This window comes from Stegodyphus dumicola, chromosome X2, assembly GCF_044657685.1.
Source record: "Stegodyphus dumicola isolate Sdum_Otavi_A_Nest chromosome X2, ASM4465768v1".
NCBI lineage: Eukaryota > Metazoa > Arthropoda > Arachnida > Araneae > Eresidae > Stegodyphus > Stegodyphus dumicola.
Genome location: NC_140781.1, coordinates 77904807 through 77924703, shown reverse-complemented (window position 1 = coordinate 77924703; position 19897 = coordinate 77904807). Strand labels below are relative to the sequence as shown.

At 33.3% G+C, this 19897-nt stretch overlaps 1 protein-coding gene across 2 annotated transcripts in view; it reads left to right on the top strand.

Annotated features, from left to right (window-relative positions):
• The window catches only part of LOC118184476 (histone-lysine N-methyltransferase NSD3-like), a 339671-nt gene that overhangs the window by 163562 nt on the left and 156212 nt on the right, over positions 1-19897 (top strand). For both annotated transcript variants that reach the window (XM_085809719.1, XM_085809718.1), the window contains exons 11-12: positions 206-303; positions 7933-8205. In XM_085809719.1, coding sequence (XP_085665845.1) covers positions 206-303; positions 7933-8205 — 371 coding nt within the window. The remainder of the gene's footprint in view (positions 1-205; positions 304-7932; positions 8206-19897) is intronic.

Here is a 19897-nt window from a genome sequence, read left to right as displayed (position 1 = left end):
GATTGTAAAGGATTTGAATGATCGTTAATGAATGCAGGGAGGATTTTCAAATTTGGATTTAAAGTGTGAATATTCATCAGTATTTAACATCAGTAACAAAAGCTTTCATTGATTTGTTCTCATACAAATTTTGGCTAAAAATATTATTTCATTAATTTTTGCTTTCTAACTTTTGAATGTTGTATTTTTATTCTTTTATTCCCAGGTCTTAAAGAAGCATCTGAAGCATATGATGAATATCAGCTTCTCAGAGCCAGCGAAAACAACATGAGTGAAGAACCAGAGGAATATAAACCTCTCAAAGTAATGAGTCAAGAGATTTTTAAAGTGTTTAATGTTGAAATTATGTATCAGTTTAAATTAAACATGCAAATTATTTGGTAGGATATTTGCTGATAAACGAAACTATTTTATATTCAAATTTGAAAAACACATTTCTTCGATTTTTGTTACCTTTGTTAAGAGAAGGTCATGTGGGGTCTTCTTTTAATTTTTTTACTGTTAAATTAATAACTGTACAATCTTCAGCCATGCTTGTGTTCTCAGAATCGACTTGATTTACAGCTTCAGATGACCATTTCCATCAAGTATGCTTCATCGGTCTCTTCTTCCACTAATAAAGCTCCACACATTGCCAGCTAGTATTGGATACACATCTTGGTCAGCTCTTGTTTGCATAACTGGTAATATGGACATCTGCCATTATGTTTTTAATGGGTTAATGCATGTGGCTGTTTTTAATGGGTTAAGCACGTTGTTCTGTAGTAATTTCTTTTGACTTGGGTGTAGCCACAAACAACTAAATGATCTTTTTACTTGTCCATCTTTATTTTCTTCTAAAGACCCACTTGCATTTCACAAATTTCTTTTCTTTTGACCTAGGAACTGTGTATTCTTTCATATTCTTTTAAATTCCCAACTCTTCTTCCATGGGTAACTTCCATTTTTCTGCATCTGTGATAGTTAATGCCTCTTCCAAAGTTTCAGGATCCTTCACAAAAACTTTATTGGGTATTTAGTCTTCACATTCCTGTTTCTTGAATTGTTAGCTGCAGTGCATTTCACTTACAATTCCATTTACTTCTGGAGGATCTTTATCCTCCACTTCTTCCTGTTTGGAGACTTTGTCTGTTCTTTTAGAAATAAACTTTATTTTATTTTTGTGATGTTGTATCTGCCAAAGCAATGCTATAATTATAGACTCCATGTTTCTTAATATTCATGTGTAGCCTCTTTTCTGATTTTTGCTGAATGGCAACAGTTTAGTTAGCCAAGTTAATAAACATGTAGTTGTGGTTTGATTATTTCTTTCTACTATATTACAAAATATATCTGCCATTTAAGTAATTTCTATCATGTTATCAGCACGATATGCTTTAAACAGGGTTGCCACGCTACCTGGAAAACCGGGAGAACCGGAAAAAGTCAGGAAATTTAAGTATTTTTGTCAAAATCTGGAAAAGTCAGGGAAGTTCATACAACAATCCCGCCAAAAAAAGCGATTTTTGCGCCGACGTCGGAAGAGGTAATTTTTTTGGCGAATTATGTATCACGTGAGTGTCATTCGGGTAGCTGGCATAGAGCCAATTTTCGCACCTCCAATTTGATTGTCTTTTAGAAAGGCAAAGCAACTTTCCCGCAACTTTTGGTTTCCAATATTCTCGAGAATCGCATGTGCAGTGCATGAACTAAAGAAAGTACCTGTTCTCGTATAAAACAAAATGGGTTTAATCCTAGTATACGGTACCATGGAGGTTGGAATCAAAGAATATGTATTGTAAAGAAGGAAAACCTCTCTGCAACAGACTTGGCTGTGGCTCCGTTCCATCATAGAGGGAAAACAGCTGTGCATATCTGATATATCTGTCGCCAAAGCTCGAAACCGGTGTCGAAGTTCAAAGGTCACGTTATCAAGAGTTCATAAAATGAATATCATTTAAAATTTCTTGAACCACTTGCACTAAAAAGACGTGCCATGCACGTCAAGATGCCTTTGTTTCAAACCGCGAGCGACGTGAACACCACGTCGATAAGCATTTATCGCAAAAATGAAAATAACGTGGTGCACACGTCGCCTAACAACGAGATTGTTTATTTCTCGAGTTACAGCTCTGGATTGCACTCGCAGATGCGGAGCGGCGTAAATGAGACACTTTACGGCTTGTTATATTGTAGCGCACGGCACCGCAACCGTGAAGTTTAGTCTTAGCGCAAGTGGTTAAACTCTAAAGGAAAAGAAAATATTTTTTGGCGCAAGTAAATTAATTCATGGATTAGTTATTTTCAGGGAAAAAAAAAACCTACGAAAATCCATTTTTAAAATTATTGCGAAAAATCCAAGAAGAAGCGTCCTGTGATAAAATGTTTCTTCTTGGATTTTTCGCAATAATTTAAAAACGGATTTTCGTAGTTTTCTTTTTGTCAAAGATCGTTTCTTCTTAACACGTGTTTCTCAATTTCCTGTACACATCGCGGAGAGGGAAATTCTGGCCGCCAGGTTCCGTCGCCAAATCCCTTGGCAAATTTTCCCTCCGCATTCTAGCGCGTAATAGCATTTTACTTGTATGGATACTTTTCTTCTTTACATAGAAGTTCTTTGGTTAGAATAATAATGGGATTTGGCGACATCTTGATGCGCAGTAAACAGGTCATTTTGGTCTTGGCGACAATTTTCAAAATCGTGCCAAAATCTTACCGTATACTAGAATTTTACCGCAAAATCTTTTTAAACCTTTTTTTCCTTCTTTTTAATAAATACCTTGCCATTTTGCAGTAAAATAAAAAAAATAGTAATCAGTCATCTAGGCTAGCCATGTAATATAACTACATTCGCTAAAATATCGTTGATTATTCTAATTCAATTTTTAAGTAATTATTTAATTTTAGTGTAAATTATTTTTATGTTATTCATATAATTTAATGTTGCTTCTTCCCTCTAAATTTATTTATTATTAGTAAATAATATTTCCAAATTTCAGGAAATTTTCTCTGGCATAATCCTGAAATTAATTATAGCAGTATGATGACATACCATCACGAAATTTAATGCGCATATTTTTTCCTTATGTATGCTGCGAAATAAATATAAAATACCTCAATTTATTAAAATAGATTTCTTTCTTTCGTTTAGCTGCAGAATGTCTGCAGAAAAAGCCTTATTTTATTCCAGATTGGGAAGATTCTAATCTCAATCTTCAGTGGAGAAAACAACAACTATTATAATTATATTTGTGTTTTCAAGTGTTAAGGTGCCTTTTAAGAACATACCTCACACAAATTAAATTTACCTAAAATCTAACCTAACTATTTAGCATTGCGTTGTGATTTATAAGGACCGGATTAGCCTCATGTTGAACTGGTGATGATCATGAGTAATAATTAAATAAAACATACATTTGTTATCCAATATATATATCTTAAATTTTATTAAGTTTCTTAAGTGGAAAACTAAACAAAATTATCAAACATAGTATACCAAGAATAATTAAGAATAAATGTCCTCTGGGATTTATTGAATAATTAAGTGAATTTGCTACACAATACGAGTAATACCATAATTAATTTACCTCTTAGCACAGCCAATGTACATTACGCGGATAGACTGGAATTTTCTTGAAACACACCTGGAAAAGTCAGGGAATTTCATTCTCCTGTTTGAGTGGCAACCCTGTTTAAAGAAGTTTATTTGGCAGAAATGAAGAAATATTGATTTTTCCTAAAGAAAAAGAATCAGCGACAGTGAAGCTAAGCCTAACATGTTGAAAGTGACCCGATGGAAGAAATGAAGATTCAGAAACTCGACAGAGATAATTACAAAAATTCTTGGGAAGCAATTGATCCAAGTTACGGTGCTGAATTAAAGAATGATGTGAGAAAATTAATGAGAAAGCCTTAATGTTCCTATTCTTGGTGGTTGAAGACCAGTTCTTAGATGATAGTGCTGACTTTAAAAGAGCAAAAGGAGCGTCGAATATTTTAAAAGATATTCATATTAAATTTAGACTCTTGCATTCTCTACAACTTTTTAAAGGACTTTTTTAATGTAACCTTAAACCAGGAGAAAGCGTCATTTCTTATGAAAGTCGATTGATGTACCTTCATCGAAAGCTAACGTCTTGCAGGCAAAAACTTGCAGACAGAGAACTTGCCCTTTTTATGTTAATGGGTATGCCCAAAGAATATCAAGGCTTTATCCTCAATTTAGAATGTGGAGAAGATACGTTGTTTAACTCAAATCATAAAATTGCGTCTAATTGTTTAAGAGAAAAAAATTACCGTGCTACACAAAAGTGAAATCAGAAGTTGCTATTAGTAAGGTTATGGGAGAGAAAACCCCTCAAAACTCAAGATAAGTACAGAACTAAAACTATGCACCCATTACAGAAACAGCAATAATGAATTACCAAATGCAGAGATGTGAAAAGAAGCCATGAAGAATGTCTAATTTGTACGAAAACCAGACATGCAAATTGGTTCTAAAGCCAGCTGCCATCAAACCCGTTGGATGCAAGTGGGTATTATTCAAAGAAAAACAAAATGTAGAAAGAGAAATAATCAAATTTAAAGCTCAATTAGTAGCTAAAGACTACTCACAAGTCCCTGGTAGAGATTTTTCAGAGATTTTCTTCCCTGTTGTAAAGATAAAATCTATAAGAATCCTTCTAGCCCTTGCTGTCATGTTACAAATGGAAATTCATCAAACTGACATCACTGCTGCCTATCTAAATGGCTTACTCAAGGAAGACACACATGGTACAACCCGAAGGATCTCAAGAGCAAGGTAAAAAGCATCTAGTGTGCCATTGGAAAAAAAAAAAAAAAAGCTTGTATGGCTAAAGCGATCAGGAAGACAATGGAATGAATGTTTTGATACTTTCTTGAATTGTGGACTGTTACGCTCATGCACTTATTACCATCCAAACAAAGTAGTATATCTTTGTATCTATATAAATGACATGTTAATTGTTGGGACCCTAGATGAAATATCTACATTTAAGCATATGGTTGTGCAAAGATTCAAAGCGAGAGACCTTGGTGAAGCAAATGAAATACTATGTATTAGGATCCAGAAGCATACTGATTGCACCTTAACATTAGATCAGACAGCTTACATAGAAGAAATTCTGGAAGAGTTCAAATTAGAATCAGGGAAACGTCAACATCCCTGGAACCCATTGTAAAACACCAAAAGGTAGATGATGAAGAGTGGAGAGATATAAAAGCAGAAAGTGACCAAATTCCATATAGGGAAGCCATAGGTAGCCTATTATACCTTGCTTGTATAATAGGCTACCTATGGCTTCTTCCTGATATTGCATTTAGTGCTACCTTCCTGATATTGCCTTTAGTGCAACTTATATGAGTCAGTGTATTGAGAGGCCATCTGAATTTCACTGGAGGAGTGTTACATCTTTTCCACCATCTTAAAGAGACCAAACATCCCTTGCATTCAGAAAGACAGGAAGAGCCCTTGAAATATTCTCTGGTGTGCTGGCTGACAAGGTCGACCGAAAGTCCTTAAGTGTAAATTTCTGTTACTAATATTTTTTTATTGTTCAGTTATGAAAAGTTTCTGTAAATTCCTTTTTTTGAAAAAAAAAAAAAAAAAAAAACCTTCATTTTGAAGGTTGTGTTTAATCACTTTAGTTTTCTGGGCATTCAATTTTTTAGGCAATCAGATTTTTAGGCATACTTTGGCAAGGAGGAGTGTTAAAAATAAACTAGGTTTCTTTCCCATTCATAATTCATAAAGCCATGAAATAAAGACTGAAGACCTTGCCCGTCCTATTCAATATGTAAATTGAAGTCCTGATGAAATCTACCCATAGGAAAGCTGGAATATCCACTTCTTTATTTGAATATTGAGAGTTCTGTCCATTTTGAGAACTGTTCTAGTCTCTCAGTCGTGACTGCCATTCTGCTCTGGTGGAGCTGTGAGCCTCTGCGAGATGTCATGCTTGTTCAAGATCTTTGGAGCTGCTTGGTCGTCAAATACCGTTGTCACTGATGATTTCTTTAACTTCATATCCTAAGTTCTTAGCATGAGCTATGACATTTTCAAGCATATCTTTTATTTCTGATTTGTGCTTTAAGAAAAAGCAGTATCAAAAGTTGGTGCAAGCATCGATTACAATTGTGAAGTATTGATATATCGTAAATCATTCATCAATTGACACACAGATGTCTGTCAAGAAGAATTCTCCAGCTTTTGTAACCTCTTTTCTGTTTCTGAACTTTATACAATGGGCTTGTACACAGGTTATATATATATATTATGCAACCTCATACATGGGCTTCATATAATTTCATATCAGACTTAAGCTTCGTATTCAAGTCTTTCTCAAGAATTGCCTTTACATGCCTTTTATCTTGGTGACCCCAATGTTCATGATAAAGTTGAAGAGTTGACTCATTATTCTCAATCACATTTATGTTAATGTGAGTTACAGTTACTAAGGTGTTCATCATGACTGTGAAGAGGCCGTCCCCACCAGCATTGCTTTTACTATGCAGAACTGTTCTTCTATGTATTTTCAAATAGCAGTTCTTAATTGTTGATTTAAACATGTTCTGGTAATTTCGTACCCCCGTGAACACCCAAACTGCTTACAAATTTAACCATTTTGTCTTCATGCCGTACTGTTTTACGTATAATAAATATCTTTTTTGTATTTGCTTTCCTTCATGGTGTTGAAATTTTAATGGCCAGCAGTGTATCTTTAATTCTCTTTCGTGGGTGCACAGTTATATGGCTAATTTGTCTAGAGTTTTTTTCATCGCTGACAAGTTTCCAACTCGATTTGAAAGTATGATATTTGGGAGGAAGAGTATCCAATATTTTGCAAATTAACACCATTTCTGAGAGTCTTATTTTTCATTATTTTCAAGTTCACTGCTCAGTTCATTGCATAAATTTTTCTATTTTTATAAATGAGCTGACATATCATTTGACCAATTGAATTGAAGAACTGTAAACATATTTTGTAAAGTTGGTTGTCAGATGAATCTTCGAATATTTTTGTGAAATTTGAGCCAAAAGTTTCTTGTACTGTCAAATCTCATTACCTTTGGTCAAACTTCATTACCTTTACTGATTAACATACTCAACGAAGTATCTTCAGTCATGGAATTCGTATACCTTTACTGATTAACAAACTCAACGAAGTATCTTCAGTCGTGGAATTCGTAAGAACCATCATAGCGCATTTATTTTTAAACCTTCATGTCATTTTTTTTATTGCTTTCGAATTTCTTGGGTGGCGGCTTGATCAGACTCCACTGGCCTTTTTCAATTTTTCATCCACGATTTCTAAAGTGCCTTCATAGTAACTTAATATGAACTTAATTCAATATTTCCATGTAATTCTGTTTTTCCATGTAATGGCTTAACTTTAGGTTTCATTTTTGTGCATTAATTTGCTGACTTATGTGAGGCTTAAGAGCTGCTGCTAACTTTTACCTTCACTTCATTTCGAAATTTTTTCTGTGCATTTAGGCCATCTTGGGTAATGTTATGAACAGACACAAAAGTAAGAACATCTTCTATATATTTATAAAGCGGATGGAAAGAACATATTAAAAATATGCATCGTAAAGGAAGTATAATGACAACTGAAACTGTTAGCAGAAAGAGAAAGTAAAAATCCATATTGCCACACAGGTTGTAAAAATAAATGGGAAATATAACCTGAAATATAAAAGTTGTTTGTAACATGTACCCTATTGTTTACTGGTTGCTTGGAATTTTTTAAATTGTTTTATGGAATATCCGAGTGTAAGGTTTAACCTTTCACCTTATGATTTGTTGTAGTAAGTTGACTACCTTGTGAAAATTTGTATTGAATATTTTATTGAAGGTATCTGTTATTGTTGTTCTGTTGCTCAATTAAAGGTCATCATGCTTTAAACTGGGTATTTATCTTTTTATTTTAGGTGAACAAAGCAGTTCCTCCTGCTCAGATAGTGCCTTTAGATGTAACAGCATCTAGCTCACCTTGTTTGTGTGATCCATCTACAGACAATCCATGTGGTCCAGAAAGTTCATGTTTAAACCTGTCATTACTGATGGAATGTCATTCAGGTATTTGTAATGCTGATGATCGATGCAAGAACAGAAGATTTCAAAAGAGACAGTATGCTTCCGTTAAACGTATAAGAACAAGGAATCGTGGTTGGGGTCTTATTACTTGCCAAGAAATTAAGAAGGTATTTTCTTGCCTTTAGATTTGTTTTCATGTTAGCATACTTTTTTATGTGGTTATATGATATTAAGTTTGTTATTGATTGGATTAGGTTATTTGAAACAACAAATCTCTAACGTAGACTATCTTGCTAAAGAAAGACATCTGTTATGGATGCTGGAACACAAGACAGATTACAAGAAGTTTACCCTCTCAACTACTGTTCAGCATTGATTGATTGAAAAAAGGGTTTTATAAAATAAGAAAGCAATTTCTAGTGAATGTATTTCACATGTATAAGGCTGAGTTTCAAGTAATACAGCTTTTTTTATGAAAAGAAACAAAACAAAATAATAGCCGCATTTGAAATAAAGGCTTTTGCAGGAAATTGCATACCTTTTAAAAGATCTGAAATATTCATAGGAAATAAAAGCAGTGATATATGTTAGGGAAAACACCATTACAGCTGGTAGGTATTTCTTTTTAATTATTTGAAAACAGTATTTATTATATGACACATCATTGGGTGGATTAATGTTTCAATTTTAGTCAACTAGTACAGCAAAATAAATAAGTAGTAAAAAATCACTTATTGTTAATTAACTTGATCCAACAAAACTATTTTATTTCTTATGGGTGCATGTAATATACCTGTTTTTCATCTTTAGTAGAAAAAGGCTTAATTTCCAATATGTTAAGTGTAAAGGAAGAGAAATTCATGCTTCGGTGCTCAAAAGTTACTAATGTTATCCAGTGTTTCATCCTAAGGACCAGTTACATGATTGTTTTGTATTTCCTTTTTGTATTGTAAAATTTGAACTGATTTCCATACGAAAACCTCTTTAATAGCAGCTGCTAATAGTTGTAACAGCACGAATAATCCTTTGTCTAAAAAGTAAGACATTTTGAAAATGTTAACCTGTAATAGTTTAAATATGTAATTGAAAATACCTTTTTGACTTGAAATCAGACTTCATTTAATATCCAATTTATTTCACCTTACGAACATGTACAGATTAATGCTACTATTTACATGTAGAATTTAGTATAATGATCCATACATCTTAATGATGAAAAAACGCTCAGTATTTCAGTAATGTAATTAACTCAACTGCTGCTTACTTAGAACGTGAATTTACCCGATCAAAACATTCGAAACAAGCTGGATATTTTGTGGATAAATTAAGAATATTTTAGCCCTTTTTAATACAATGACAGGTAAGAAACGCACTCGTGATTTTACTGCTTGCAACGTTGAAAAACGTAAACACGTTGCATTGACAGTAATGCAGAAAGTGCTAATTCCGCAAAAGATGGAGGCAGGTGCTACTCCTCGATTTATAGTAGAATGGTATGGAATTTCGACACGATTGTGTATGATATACCAAAAAATAAAGAAAAGCTGTTGAAATTTTACAGCAACAGTTCTTCTAACACTGGAAATCTTTGCATGAGGCGAAATCGGCAAATGTCGATGCTGTGTACATAGAATACAATGAATAACATAATGAATTTATATATGTAATAATAATTTAATGCATGTAATAAATTATTGCATGTAATAACGTATATGATAATTTAATTAAATGTATCTAATACACCTTATTCGTTTTGCACTTCTAGTCCGAATATTATGCTTTATCTTTTCTGTCCTGAAATCTGCAAAATCCTAAAATCCGCACAACATCTGGTCCCAAGCTTTGCGGATTTTTGGAATTTTACTGTATTATACTTCTCACGTATTTCAGAATGCCATTCAGACTGAATGATTTTTATCAAAGTATTTTCAGCCCTTTCAATCTCTTCACATGAAATCCCATTTCTCAACTTCATAGAATTTGCCTGATGTTGTTATAAAATCTCCAAACATAAGCAGTCATGCGGAGAATTCTTTTGTAGCTTGAAAATTACAGGAATCTTTCGCTAAATTTCCCTTCCTTCTCAGTAACTAAATTTGTGACAACTGTTTTGCGTCTCTCCAGAAGTGCTTCCTCTGGAATAGATAGTTCTGATATTGGCCAAGACTCTTTGCCTCCATACAACCAAGTTGGTCCTTGCCACCAATGACTCTGCAGAAGGTCCGATCAGTCACAAGTTCGGTTAGGTAAGTCTGCTGGGTTGACGTCTCCAGAAACGTGTCTCCAAGCATCTGTATTGGTCATCTTGATTTCTTTCACTTTATTTCCAATGATGGTGTTCCAGGTTTCTGCATTTGTAACCCATGCCAAGATGATCATCGATTCCGTTCAAAAATATATCTTCAAAGGAAAATTCAAAACTTCTAATAGTGTTGAACCAATTCTAGCTCCTAAAAGTTCCAGTGTCGGAATTGTCAGTTTCTTAACTGGAGCTATTCTAGCTTTCGTCAAAATCATTGAAACTTTCACTTTTTTTTTCTTCACAGCATAGAAATGCACAGCGAGCATATCTGTGAGATGAAGCATCAGTAAATACGTGTAAGCTGGCCGTTTCGAAAGTTCCATACAATATCCTTCAAGGTATTCTATATTTCTGAACAAGATCTAAACAGTGTTCGTAGCGGTCCTTACAAGTTCTTATAAGTCCTTATATTTGAAAATAAAATATAAAGGCCCTTATAGGTGCTTACTTTTTCTTTAAAGCCCTTATTTTTTTCTTTTTAGTGCTTATTTTTTGCTTTTAGTGCTTTTTTTAATCCTTTGTTTTTAATGAATGCGCATTTTTCCCCCGTACCAAAGCCGAAACTAAATAAACAACTTTTCTTCCTTATATGCAACGTCAGATGGTGAATCATACTCCCGGAAATTGCTTTCCCCCTTCCTCTGCATTAACGTAACCTATGGTGTGTGCGAGAGTACAGACAGGTGCACATCGTTCTATTGATCAAAGAATTGCGAAAACGGTAGAAAATTCCGGTACATTTGGTATTCTTTTCCTCCCACCCAAATACTACACACGTTTGAATTTCTATCAAGATTTTAATAATTTGCATTCTCGTTCCGCGTGGTCAGTTCATATTCGCGTTTATTGTGATCGTTATGCTTATATTATGAGCATATGTATGAATATTTATAATAATATAGTTAATTTCATTTTCTTTGCCAATATATTATACAGTACGGAGGTTGGGAGTTTCTCCGCAAAATCTCTAATATTGAAGCAGTGGACTTTTTTTTGTCACTGTCCAATCTAGATTGAATAGGACTAAAAGTTTTTGCGGTCTACCCAACCCAAGCGAAGATTGATTCTATTCCGGAAATTTAATACAGTCTGTTGAAAATTAGAATCAGAAACACCCCAGATTAGTAAGTCACTTTCTTTTCCTTTATTTAGTTCTTTATTCTCCGAATACCGGCAGGTGTTGATTCTGATTGCGTAATATCACATATGGAAGAATTACGCCGCACGTATTGCGCAATAACGTTTGCGGTATTTTGCATTGATAATTAATTTTGATGTTCAGTCTGAGATTTGTGTATGAACACTTAAAACAGTTTTACTGTGCTTTCTAAGCAAAATGTTTCTCAGTTCCGTTTGTTTTTATATGATGCACATATCGAAATGTCAAAATAATTTATTTAGCCTAAATTTAAATCTAAAGAACGGCTACAATCTCCCCCACTCCTCTTTTTCCACTTACTATCTGGAATATTCGGGAATTTCCGAATATGCGGGTTAGTTAAGCTTTTACTGTTAAAGGATGATGGCATGAAGCAATTTCCCGTCTTCTGATTTCAGAAATGCGCCTCTTTTTTACTTAAATTACTTTGTTTGTGATATATGTTAAGGGAAAACTGTTATGGAATGAAAATTTAGAAAATGTTCAGAATTTTGATTTAAGTTGAATTATTTAAATATTAATATGAGTGGAAAAATAAATTGTATTTATTATTAGGTGCCAAACGAATACAATTAACAGGGTAGCCACGCTACCTGGAAAACCGGGAGAACCAGGAAAAGTCAGGGAATTCGAAAATTGACCAAAAAATTCAGGGAAAAGTCAGGGAATTTAAGTATTTTTGTCAAAATCTGGAAAAGTCAGGGAAATTCATACAATGATCCCGCCAAAAAAAGCGATTTTTGTGCCGATGTCGGAAGAGATAACTTTTTTGGCAAATTGCCTATCACATGAGTGTCTGCTGGCATAGAGCCAGTTTTCGCAGCTCCAATTTGATTGCCTTTTAGAAAGGCAAAGCAAGTTTCCCGTAACTTTTAGTTTCCAGTATTCTCGAGAATCGCATGTGCAGTGCATGAACTAAAGAAAGTACCTGTTCTCATATAAAACAAAATGGGTTTAATCTTAGTATACGGTACCATTGAGGTTAGAATCAAAGAATATGTATTGTAAAGAAGGAAAACCTCTCTGCAACAGACGTGGCTCCGTTCCATCATAGAGGGAAACATCTGTGCATGCGGGATATATCTGCCGCCAAAGCTGGAAACCGGTGTCGAAGTTCGAAGGTCACGTTATCAAGAGTTCATTAAATGAATATCCTTTAAAATTTCTTGAACCATTTGCACTAAAAAGACGTGCCATGCACGTCAAGATGCCTTTGTTTCAAACCGCGAGCGACGTGAACACCACGTCGATAAGCATTTATCGCAAAAATGAAAATAACATGGTGCACACGTCGCCTAACAACGAGATTGTTTATTTTTCGAGTTACAGCTCTGGATTGCACTCGCAGATGCGGAGCGGCATAAATGAGACACTTTACGGCTTGTTATATTGTAGCGCACGGCACCTCAACCGTGAAGTTTAGTCTTGGCGCAAGTAGTTAAACTCTAAATTAAAAGAAAATATTTTTTGGTGCAAGTAAATTAATTCATAGGTTAGTAATTTTCAGGGGGGGGGGGAACTACAAAAATCCGTTTTTAAAATTATTGCGAAAAATCCAAGAAGAAACGTCCTTTGATAAAACGTTTCTTCTTGGATTTTTCGCAATAATTTAAAAACGGATTTTCGTAGCTTTCTTTTTGTCAAAGAACATTTCTTCTTAACACGTTTCTCAATTTCCTGTACACATCGCGGAGAGGGAAATTCTGGCCGCCAGGTTCTGTCGCCAAATCCCTTGGAAATTTTCCCTCCGCATTCTAGCGGCGTTAATAGCATTTTACTTGTATGGAAAATTTTCTTCTTTACATAGACCAAAGAATTAGAGATTCTTTGCATAGACGTTTTTTGGTTAAAATAATCTCCATGTATGGATTTGGCGACATGATGATGCGCAGTAAACGGGTCATTTTGGTCTTGGCGACAATTTTCAAAATCGCGCCAAAACCTTACCGTATACTAGAATTTTACCGCAAAATCTTTTTGAACTTTTCTTTTTAATAAATATCTTGCCATTTTGCAGTAAAATAAAAAATAGTAATCTGTCATCTAGGCTAACAATGTAATATAACTATATTTGCTAAAATATCGTTGATTATTCTAATTCAATTTTTAAGTAATTATCTTTATTTTTATGTTATTCGTATAATTTAATGATGCTTCTTCCCTCTAAATTTATTAATTATTAGTAAATAATATTTCTAAATTTCAGGAAATTTTCTTTGGCATAATCTTGAAATTATTTCTAGCAGTATGATGACATACCATCACGAAATTTAATGCACATATTTTTTCTTATGTATGCTGCGAACTAAATATAAAATACCTCAATTTATTAAAATAGATTTCTTTGTTTCGTTTAGCTGCAGAATGTCTGCAAAAAAAGCCTTATTTTATTCCAGATTGGGAAGATTCTAATCTCAATCTTCAATGGAGAAAACAACAACTATTATAATTATATTTGTGTTTTCAAGTGTTAAGGTGCTTTTTAAGAACATACCTCACACAAATTAAATTTACCTAAAATCTAACCTAACTATTTAGCATTGCGTTGTGATTTATAAGGACCGGATTAGCCTCGTGTTGAACTGGTGATGATCATGAGTAATAATTAAATAAAACATACATTTGTTATCCAATGTATATATCTTAAATTTTATTAAGTTTCTTAAGTGGAAAAGTAAACAAAATTATCAAACGAAGTATACCAAGAATAATTAAGAATAAATGTGCTCTAGGATTTATTGAATAATTAAGTGAATTTGCTACACAATACAAGTAATACCATAATTTACCTCTTAGCGTAGCCAACGTACATTACGCGGATAGACTGGAATTTTCTTAAAATGCACCTGGAAAAGTCAGGGAATTTCATTCTCCTGTGTGAGTGGCAATCCTGAATTAATATGGCTTATTATTTATTTTCTATATTTTCAGCTGAAATATCATCAATAAATTTTGTAATATAGTTTAGTTCTGCATAGTTTTTTTCCTCTCATTGTAAACTAATTCTGTAAATTGAACTATCATTTAAAATTAAAAAAAAAAAAAAGTTAATTGTTTTCCATTGTTGAGGTAACGCTCATTCTCCTAATAAATATTGCATTGTTCATATTTTAAATTACAAGTTTAATTTTTTCTTTTAAGGTTATGCAGTTGTGTATAATGTAATTAGGTGCTTATTTTTTCCTTAAAATGTGCTTGAAAAGTGCTTATAGGTGCTAATTTTTTTAACTAAAATGTGGCTATGAACCCTGAATGTTTACCCCATCTTCAATAGCATAATTGCAAATCGAATGGTAACTCTTTGTCCCAGTCTAACTTATTTCACCAGGCTTCTTGGAGTAGTAGCTTAGGCAACAACACGGTAAAGTTCATCGGTTTCTGTATCCCAGTTAAGACTAAGTACACTTTGACTTTCCTGGCACTGAACTCCGGTGTGAGCCCAACATCTCAGTTCAAATGACGCTTCATTTATTACTTGCATAGCTTGAGCTTTCAATTGCTCCAGTTCTTTTATGTCACTAACAGCTGTGACGAGGTTGTCAACATAAAACCCTTCTCTCAAGTTATCAATAGTATTTTGAAGGTTTCCTTTTTGGAATTTCTACAATCTTAAATGATATTTTATTGGGGCATTCAGAAGAAAGGAATGGAAGTGATGCCAAAAACCACCTGGCAGTGTCTATAAATCTTTAGCTTGGTGTGATCGAGATCTTTCCACCGCAAGAACCTCAGTACATCTCTGTCTTTGGCCCTTAAACCTATTTGCAGAAACGCCTGCTTTATATCAGCAACTACTTTCAAGGGCCCTAAATGGAATCTCAACAGTACTGGCGGTATCTGCCGTATTAGACTCGGTCAAACACTTGTCTCGTTTAAAGAAGCATATCCAGGCTGCTTGAAAGAAGTGTCAAACACTGTGCAAACTGTTGTACTACTGCTGGATGGCTTGATAACAGGCCTATGGGGGAGATAGTGACTGAGCTGAAACACCTGCTCTATTTGAACAGTTTCTATGATGCTTTTTAATCTCCACTGTTGGAATACAGCATCATAGGCTTTGAAGTTATTTTCATTTAAGAAACGTTTTGTTACCGTGTGAAGTCGCGCTTCAGTTATATCGTACTTATCGTAAAGAATTAGGATGCCCAGCTAGCCACAATGTCCACCTTCACATACCTTAATTTTAATGTCCACCTTCACATACCTTAAAGGTTTTCCTGAAATGGATCAAAGTTTCTTCAAAGAAGAATACAAGAATACATTTTGTACAGGATCTGAAATCCCTAAAACTTCTAAAAACCATATCTTCAGCAACTCAAAATTTTGAAGACTTAACACGACCACATTAATCACTTGCTGTTTCTTGCCTAGTCCTAAAATTGTCCAACCTAGTAAAGTCTATAGTTGAAACTCCAGATGCAAGTAACTTCAATTCTTCCAGTTAAAATGCTTCCAAGTACATCAGCTCCTAGAAGAGCTCGTATAGGTGGCATATCTCTTCTAACATCTGTCAGTCTTATCCCTCAAGATGCAAGCTCAACAAGCAATATTTCATCATGTATTTTGGGTTGTGTGGAATAAATTTCGTGTTGATCAAGCAGAGACATTGAAGTAAAATACTCTCGATCTAAACTTTAAATAGTTACTGTGTATCTATTATGCTCAGCAGCTGGAGAAATTCCTCTGCCAAACAGTCCTTGAGATAACACTTCCTTTCCGGAAGGAGGTAGATTTAACTCGGCAGCTAAGCTTTTCTCAAATATAGGAACGATGTGATCCATCATCCATCAATGCTTGAACACATATTTCTCTGCCCCTATGCCATAATCTGATCATGATTGTTTTCAAATATATTTCACATTCTGAAGGAAGATTTGTTACGAGTCTCTGTAGAATTTTGCTTTTTATCTGCTACTTTGTCCTTTGACGGGTAATTGATATCTTTATGTAAATCTGGGCAAAGTAATGCATAATGCCTTCATGTACAAATCAAACATTTAACACTACTGGGACACTTTTTTTGCCATATAACCAGGCTTAAGGCAAACAAGGCAGCATTGCTGTCGCATAACTTGGGATTTTCTGTCATCATAACTCGTTGTTGATAATTTTTGACAATCCTGACAATCACAGAATATTCAACTAACTTTTCTTGCAGATGTGTTCAAAATTAAAGTAGCAGCAGTAGGTTCATCTCGTTGAACAGGTGTATGTAATTCTTTTCGTTTAACACCACTTCCAAATGCATATTCTGCTTAAACATGATGTTCTTCACCCTGTACTTCATGATTTAGGAAAGACTTAAAATTTTGCAGATCCCTTTCCTTTGCAAGTACTGGCTCTCCTTCTTCAACTTCTCTGTTGAGTCTAAACTTATCCCAAACCTTTAAAACTTGTTTTGGAAGACATGATTCCACAACAGGATACAGCATTGCTGCGTAATTTGATGTTGTTACACACAATGTTTCTAACGCTCGTAAATATGAAGTAAGATTATCATGTAAATCAGCTAACTTGATGACTGATTTGTTATTTACTAATGCCAAAAGATCTCTAATGTAAACTTCAATCAGTAAGTCCTTTCTGCCAAATCGGGACTTTAAATGGTCAATAACTTTCGCATAGTTATCTTTAGAAGGTGGATAACTTTCAGCGATATAACATGCTTTATTCTTTGGTTTCAAAAAAGAAAGATATTGAAATTTATCTTCTCTTGAATTTTCATCTTCATGGACTCGAGAAAGCTGACCCGAAAATGCAACCAATGATCTAGGCATAAGATCATATTTCTTAAGACGTAATTTGTCAAGTTTTAAATTACCAGATGCAAGCTTATTAGAAATTACAGATTTACCTTCATTATCTTAATTATAATTCTTCTTTTATTTCAGTAAATTTGTCTCTTAAGATTCCATTGCATCATATTTTTCATCCGTAAAACTAATTAAATTTTTAATTTCTTCAGCTACATTAAATAAACGCTCTGCCTTCTCGACAACTTTGCCAAACTGAACATGAATGTCCCTTTCGACATCAATCTTACGATGAATATTGACAAACATATTTGCCGCCATAGTAAAGAGACAGCATAAATTAGTTCTTTCTCCTCGTAACTTTATTTCAACTTTGGCTTGATCAGCCTTTAATTTAGCCGGAGTTTCTGTTTGTTCTGAATCTTTAGTCATTTTACCTTTCTTAAATGTACTATATCAGATTGAACATAAATACTCTACGTGAAAGAAAATTTAGTAAAAAATAACTCAGAAGCAATCAAAAATTAAATAAATTCATAAATTATATGGTTTACCTCCAATAAAGTAATGTTTGATTCATAAATCCAACGGCTTCTGGTTTGCTACTTAATAAAGAGTACGATGTCCTGTCACGGATGCCAGTTTTGTTTTGACTCGAAATCAGATTTTGTTTATTATCCAATTTATTTCACCTTACAAACACATACAGATTAATGTGACTGTTTACATGTAGAATCCCTAGAAACAATCGGTACATTTTAATGATGAAAAAACACTCAGTATTTCAGTAATGTGACTAACTAAACTGCTGCTTACTTAGAACGGGAATTTCCACGATCAAAACATTCAAACAAACTGGTTGCCAGATTCGTACATCAAATGAAATTACAAAACAAACGATTAAATAATAACAAACAGGAAATGCTAAATTCAGCGTTAGTGGTAAAATCAGCATTAAAGGATGCAGTTTTAAAATTTGCCCAATTCATGAAAAAGTATTAGCCTTAACGCTTATTTGATCAAAGCAATCATGTAAAAGCTGTATTAAATGACAGCTGTCTTCAAGTATTAGTTGTCAATTTAATAATGAAGTATTTATCTGAGAGAGTAAAATTTTGTGGAAACTTTTAAAATATTTTTCAAATGTAAGTTTGTGTAGAAAACTTGGCAATGTAGCTCATTAAAAAGTTCATATAAATGTAGAAAAATACAGAAAAAACACCATTGGAATGCAATTTGATTTCTGAAAACAATCTGCAGTAACTGCTGTGTTGACACAGAAGTATTACATTTGTAGTCAGTAAATGAAATGATTAAAAAATCTCAGATTGCAGTCTAACATTTTGAAGAAGAGGTAGTTTTTTTTTTTTTTTTTTTAATTTCCTATTATATGTCATGTCCACAAAATTCATTAAGCAGCCTTTATTTTTGCAATTTTTGTTATAGACGTATAATTACAGTTGCAAAAATGTTTCAAATAAGAAAAGTAGTTGCTGTTTTTAAATTTTAAAAAGCAAAATCGGTTTTATATAATGTATAAATAAATTATATGCTGTAACACTTTATATTATAGGTAAAAAAAACACATAAATGTTTACTTTTTTTAAAGATCAAATTAAAATATTATTTATTGTGTGTTAGGGCACATCTCTTGCATCTTTAAAGGGATTATTATTTTTGAGGGCTTGCTTGTGTAGCATGTTATTTTATTTATCTGAAGATTTGTTGGCAGTTATTTTTTGCATTCTAATGTTTGCAATTTGTTGTTTTTATCTATCAATACTACATCATTCTATCATCATACTTTTGACATATTGCCAGATTAATGTAAGAATGTAAATTATTTATTGCAGTGTCTAATGAGAAATGGCAGCAGCTAGTTCTGGCTATTCTATTTATGTTTAAAAAAAAAGAAAGAGATTTATATGGTGCTTAAGAATAGGTGTTGCGATATCAATGTTTAAAAGAATAATTTTAGCGTTCAGTAATTTATTATTTATCTTAAAAAAATGCTTTATGAGTGAATAATTTGAATACTTTAGAAGCTAACAGTATTCTGGGATAATTCTGAAACCTAACCTTAGAAAACTACATTGATTAACGTTGATACGTTAAACAAGATGTTAAGAATTTGAATTTCAAGGTATGTTGCACTGTTTGATGTAATAATATATTTATTGTAAAATGCAATTTTATTGCAAAAAGATTTTTTTCATTTGTTTAAAATTCAAATTTTGTTCAGAACGTGAAATAAACTTATAAAAATACCATTAGTTGTTTTCTACTGTGTCATTTATTTGGAAGTTAATAAGATATCTATTTATAATTTAGTAAGTACGGAAATGTCTATTTTGGGTAAGGCAAAGATATACGATTTAAGGATGTTAGTCGAAAAATTGGGAGGTGTAAATGAGAGCTATAGTGATTTTGAAAAAATAAATTTGTCAAGCAAAAAGTGCAAAGAAGAATGCACCAAAGAATGATTCAACATGATAATAAAATGAAGGAAAAGAAAAAAAGAAGAAACTGAGGAATGAAAGTGCCAAGAAAAAACTGAACAATAGAGACAAAAAGAAAAATACGAGAAATGAAAATGAATGTATAAAATGGAATTTGAACTGCAAAATTTACCTTTGAAACAGAAA